Source organism: Calliopsis andreniformis, chromosome 4, assembly GCF_051401765.1.
Source record: "Calliopsis andreniformis isolate RMS-2024a chromosome 4, iyCalAndr_principal, whole genome shotgun sequence".
NCBI classification, from domain to species: Eukaryota; Metazoa; Arthropoda; class Insecta; order Hymenoptera; family Andrenidae; genus Calliopsis; species Calliopsis andreniformis.
Genome location: NC_135065.1, coordinates 7,559,886 through 7,566,253, shown reverse-complemented (window position 1 = coordinate 7,566,253; position 6,368 = coordinate 7,559,886). Strand labels below are relative to the sequence as shown.

Genomic DNA, 6,368 nt, shown 5'->3' with positions numbered 1-6,368 from the left:
ACAATTTAAAATAAAATTAAAATATTTCAAATTGTAAAAATGAAAATTAAATACTATGTAACTGATCCGTGACAATATATTTAAAATTTAAAGCGATCTAAGTGGTACTACTTATGTAAAAAGTAAAATGGAGAATGTAGAAAAAAAATTCCAACGTGGTATGTTCGGGAAATTTTCAAATTTTTTTATTTTTTATTGCTATAATACAATTTGATTGTTGTGTAAAATCTGTCTGTAAATATACTAAAAAAGTATCTATGCTTACAATAATTAAGGAATAAAACGCAGAAGCATAGCACAATAGAACAGAACAACAACCCTATTGTGAATGTTAGATTAATCTTTATTATTACATCTGTTTTAAAAGACATAACTTATTTATAAAAATATGAGGATCGGGTTGCCAAAGGTACAAAGGGAACAAGGATCGGGGAAGGGGAGGCAGGATATGATTAGGATCGAACAAATCCTTACGTTACCAAATAGTTAATACTAATAAAACTCAGTACTTTTTACAAGTTACAAGGAATAACAAGATCTATCATTAATAATCGGGAGTTCTTCTCTAACTTATCATAAGATAACTGTAAATTGGAGCGTATAGCTTATCTACCGTCGTTCTTACAATTTCTTTTTTAACACAGGAAAGTATTTCAGTGTGTTAGAGAGCGAATGCTGTACCTAATTTTGAACACATTCATATGTTAATTGATCGGTCGTTCGATAAATCTAAGTCCTTTTCTTTCGTCTTACGTACGTGAATTTCATTACCTACGTAAAATTACAATTTTGATGACCGAAGATATCAAAGTATTGTTATTTCGAGAAACGATTCGGATACGTAATCATGACAAAGGATCGCATCATCGCGCGCGCATTGAGCTCTTGTAAAAATCAGATATTTTCACAATATATACTATTTAACATTTTCATGATATTTTCTCGTCGTTTCGCTATTTGGCAGACTTTTCGTGGCATTAACAATACAAAAAAAGGCAGTCGCGTGAAGAGATACACTTAGTCCATTACAAAAGTTCTATGTATATATATATATAAATAAAAATGTCTCTCCTTAGGAGCATATAGATTTCGCGAAGTAGTCATAGAAATTGCGTTGGACTCTCATTTTCCATTAATGGAAAGCTCCATCACACCTCTATGTAATTCAGGATTGCACCGAGGCCGACTATTAATCGACGCGCGACTCCTCGATGCAACGGTCAATTACACAAAATACATATATAATAATATATATATTTATTTATATATATATTTATATCTCTCTTCTATGATCCATATAATATGATAGAGGAAACATCGTTATTATTGTCCATGGGAGTCGCCTTATACAAAAGAAGAAAAACGTACCGATATCTAACTTACATAATATAAAAATATGTAAAAACAGTTTGTACAAAATCGAGAGAAAAGACAATTTATTTATATAAAAAAATACTTGAATAGTACGCAAGATGAGGTGCGAGCAGAAAGATAGAAATGGATGGAGTAGGAAGAGAGTATTTACAAATTTCTTCTTTAGAAAGGGCGAAGACAGATTTATATTTAAAAAAAAAAACAGGGATACTCAATCATAATTGTCCTCTAATCGCGTCACTGGTGGACATATTGCAAAATAACCGACGAATAAATTTGCTCTTTTCTCTCGCAACAATCTATGATTAATATCTTTTTATTTATTTATAGATTCTATTATGCGTACACATCATACCACCGTCCAGTCACGCCGCCGATACGCATTCCTCTGTCTGTCCTCTTTGTCTAAAAGAACTCTCTTTTGGTTTCGGCAGACGAGAGAGATCAGCGAGAATCGTCTTACCATCGTCTTACTTAATTCATTAAACGATCTATTCATATTAACGTACACACGCGATAACGCATTAACGATTACGTTAGCCCCATAGTTTACACGAAAGAAAATTATAAAAACAGCCGCGAATTCCGAGTCGAGCTCTTGAAAAGTCTCAGGAGGTGAGTCGACATGGAACGAAGAAGAAAGATACGATAAAAAGAAGGAAAATTCGAATGGAATGTCTGTGTATGGAACGATTTTATTCACGAGGTGAAGACGACTTCTCTGAGGGCTCTCGTCGACCGTCTAATCATCGCTCTTCTATCTTACACGTTACGTCGGTGATAAATCGTTAAAGGCCATTTGGAAACGTTGCGCTTCATCGATAAGTGGAACATATAATTTAATAGATTTATCTACGCGAATCTCTCTTACACTCTACGACATTCGAAGGCACGATTCTCAGGACATTTCTTCTTTCCAATGCAGAGTTGTGTTCTTCTTCCGTATCCGGTGTTACACGATGTTACGCTCGTTACAATTATCGGGCAGTGCCTCGCGACGATCTAGGGTACGATGCGGAAGCGGGTTGAGACGCATCGATCCCAGAGATTACACGATCTTCCTTTTATTTAGTCGGGGTGAAAGGCAATTCGTGGTGCATTTAAAAAATGGGGTAAGATTTCTGTGAAGATGCACGAAATATCATCCTGTTCTCGATCTGACCATGAATCACGAGTCACCCTCTATAGACATGCTTGTGCGTTACATAATTAAATAGAATATTACATATTACACTCTACTAGTCGTCCTCGTCGAATACACATAGCAGCTCGAAATATGATTCTTCGCTTCCATGCTTTCCCCTATGTACAATAACTATTGTAGATAGCAAGGTTCTCGTTCCCTATTAATCTGTGTCTAAACGGGTCTTCATACTGTGGCAAGTCGAAGGCACCATTGTTCATTGAGCTTCAGATACGAATAACTGAATCTGTCGATACAAAAAAATATATCTTCTACTCGAATCTCCTATGATACTCCTCACCACAATGTTTCCACATCTTTAATTAGAAAAGGCACGATATAGGAGTAGGCAACCGATGTCTGATCCAGAAAATATATCTCCTCGCATATATACACAATGATTTATATGTACTGTGCATGGGCAAAATGAATACAGAGGCTCTGTGAAGCGATAGAAGATACAACCTGTCTTTTATTACCCCTCAGATGCAAAGCACCTATGCGACATTAACGTACTCTGCTGCCCCATACACAACAGTATCCAAAAACTGTACAAACCCTACTCTCGAACTATTGCATCTCCAGCTTCTATTGCTTTCGTGGCCTGACCATACTCCTTCCACCCACCATACCCAAACTCGCAACCTGCCATCCTATAACGACTAAGAAAGATACCACCCCGCTTGCTATAAACCTTACATGAAAGATCGTTTCGCGGATGCGCAGGCCTCCGAACGTTCCGCGTCACTGGCGAGAATCACGCCTCGAACTCGACGAGTTAATCACAGTTCATGCGCGTCCAACGACACTTACTCGCGCGAGGAGGAGAGCGTGTTCAGCCGGCCTCATATGTAAATGGCGTCGGAGCCCTTGTTGCTTTGGTGCGCGCCACCTGCGCTGTACGCGTTCGGCGAGGCCATGCACTCCGACCAATCGCTGTTCGAATGAGGCGAGCTCGAGGACCAGTGACCTGGACTGTCAGGCGACGGGGTTGGAAAGCTCTCGGGCGCCTGCATCAGGTGCTGTGGCGTCACATCCGGTCCTGAGTGATGGGACGGCGGCGTCAAGTACTGGTAGTACTGCTGCGTCTGCTGCTGCTGTTGCTGCTGCTGCTGCTGCTGTTGCGTGCTCTGCTGCTGCGCCTGCTGCTGTTGCTGTTGCTGCTGTTGGATCTGCTGCTGCGTCTGCTGCAACTGCTGCTGTTGCTGTTGCTGCTGCTGACTCGAGGAGTAAGGAAGATTCTCGAAGTCGAAGCCCACGGGTGGCATGCCACCGTGCTTTTGATGCGTCGCCTGTCTCATGGCGGCGATGTGGGTGGGCGAAGTGGGCAGCGATGGCCTGCTCTTCGCTGGCGACGGCGAGCCCATATAGCTCGCCTGCGGCGACAGAGTCATGTTCGACTGCACAGAATGTGGGGGAGACTGGTTACTGTAAGGCGGCGATAACGTGTTCACCATCCCCTGTGCCTGTCGCTGATGAGGCGCTAGCAGCTGGTCGTGAAAATTAGGCAGCCCGTAGTTGGTCGTGAAGGTGTCCAGGCCTAGCTGCTGGAGGCCCTGCATGGATTGGCCCTTTATGCAGTCCTCGTATGGAGGTGGCTGTTTCGCTGTGGCTGTGTGGCCTACTAGTGGGGCGTTGCTGTATAAGCTTGCACTGTCATATGGGCTTGGCAGATTTCCCTCTGCGCCCTCTGCTCCTTGGGGAATCTCCTGGTTTGGGGGCTGAGCGCCACGTTTCACGGGTGGTTTCTTCACGGAAGGCTTTCGCCTTACACCTACCACTCCGCCCTCCGATTCTGGACTGTTTGGGTTCCCCGTGGCGCCCGTCTTCGGTCGCTTCTTCGATTTCGCCTGCTTTGGCGCTGAACCGATCACTGTGGGATGTGTGATCAGCTGTGGGTGGTTTGGAGATCCTGTAAAAAGGAATAGGGAATTTAATATTAGTAGAGTAATTACAGAAAATTGTGAATGTATTAACGATAGAATATGATACTTACCCATGAGAGGACCATTTGGTATAACAGTGACCATCTGTGGGGATCTCGGTACATGTTCGTCCAGTAATCTCACAATATCATGATGTAGTCTTTCACTGGCTACATCTCTCGGTAGTCGATCCATGTGATCAGTTATTTCTCTATTAGCAAATGTGTCGAGCAGCGCCTTGCAAGCTTCGAAGCTGCCTTCCCTGGCAGCAAGGAACAATGGAGTCTCGTCCTTATCGTCCTGAGCGTCCCTGTTAGCGCCATGGACGAGGAGTATATTAACAGCGTCAACGTTGTTAACAGCTGCAGCCCAGTGGAGAGCTGTCTTGCCACTGTTGTCAGCGGCATTGATGTCAGCGTCGGCGTTAATGAGGTCCTCCACCATTCCCTCGGTGGCCAAACGCGCGGCTAGGATCAACGGAGTGGTGCCATCATGCATGCGAGCGTTGAGATTCGTGGCTCTGTTCCGTAGCAGTATCTGGAAGACTCCCATCGCGTCGGCAGCGACAGCGGAATGCAGAGGCGTCCTGCCAGTGTTGTCCTGAGAATTGGCGTCGGCCCCAGCGTCGAGGAGCCTCTTCGCGGCGTCAGCTCTAGCGTAACGCGCTGCCAAGTGGAGAGACGTTTCGCCACTCTTCTCTGTCGTGGCGTTCAAGTCAGCGCCTTGGGCGACCAAGTCTGCGATCACCGCTGCGGTGCCATCGCTTTCATCCTCTTCTTCTCCTGTGTCCAATCCTCCACCTCGAACCGAAGCCACCATCAAGGGTGTCATTCCACTGGGACCTCTGGGATCAACGTCTTGGCCATGTTCGAGGCTGGGTGGCGTCAAGACGCCAGCGTCTGGTCTACGTATCTCTGCAGCGTCCAGGTGCTGCTGTGTCCACATTCGTGGTTCCGTTTCTTCGTAGTCGGTGATGGCAGTATGGTCGCTGGCATATCCAGGCTCTATTCCTCTCATTCGTTTCGAAGGTGGAAGGTCAGACTCGTCATCCGACCACTGTTGCGCTCGACCATTTCCAACGTCCAGGTCCATACAATTCACTGAGGGCTGTTTGTTCAAGTTCCTCATCTCCTGACCATCTGGACCTCGCCTGCGGGACCTACGACGCTGCCCACTACCGCTGCTGGTGCGAAGGAATCCCTCGGGGAACCACGTTACACCCACAGCACGTTTCCTCTGAGCAGTGACCAGTACACCGACGAGCATTCCGCCAAGTACCACGATGACGACACCGATAAAGACGTACTTGTAGTTCGTTGGTGTGTCTGGGTACTCTGGGCCCTGCGGCCCCATCACGCCTCGGACTTGCTCGATTGGGAAGTTTCTGGACAGAGAGTGTTTGGACGCTGTGGCTGCTAGGTATTCTGCTGCCTCGTTTGCTGAAGGGAAGCACACGGCTCCTTGCGTCACTGTGCATTTCCTGTTGTCGATTTCTAAGTAGGCGATCACGCCACTCTGACTGCTCGTGTAAATAGTAGTAGGTCGGCCGAAGAAGTTGGTCTGCAAACTGTCCCTCTTCCAAGGGTAGATCATATCGTTGCCAAGCTCGTCCTGCTTCACTCTCAAGGTTGTCCGCAACTCGTGACCAATATCCCGCAGGAAGGCCACGACGTTGGAACGGAAAGTCTGCATGTCCATCCTCACGACTACGGAAATCACACCTTCAGCAAGTGATGGTGGCTCTCTGTCACAGTCGAGACCGTCCCAGTTACATTCTTCATTATTACAGCCGTAATCGCAGTGTCCATTAGCGTAATGCTTTCTGCAGTAGGCGTCGTAGATGGGGCTGTAGAAAAGAAAGAAATATTAAGTAAATTGTTGAACCT

The 6,368-nt window shown here is 45.5% G+C and overlaps 1 protein-coding gene across 1 annotated transcript in view; it reads right to left on the bottom strand.

Annotated features, from left to right (window-relative positions):
• Positions 1–201: 201 nt before the first annotated feature.
• N (neurogenic locus Notch protein) overlaps positions 202–6,368 on the bottom strand; it is a 150,214-nt gene continuing 144,047 nt past the window's right edge. The window contains exons 10-11 of the mRNA XM_076376116.1: positions 4,554–6,328; positions 202–4,469 (exon numbers count right to left, since the gene is read on the bottom strand). Coding sequence (XP_076232231.1) covers positions 3,403–4,469; positions 4,554–6,328 — 2,842 coding nt within the window. The 3' untranslated portion in view covers positions 202–3,402. The remainder of the gene's footprint in view (positions 4,470–4,553; positions 6,329–6,368) is intronic.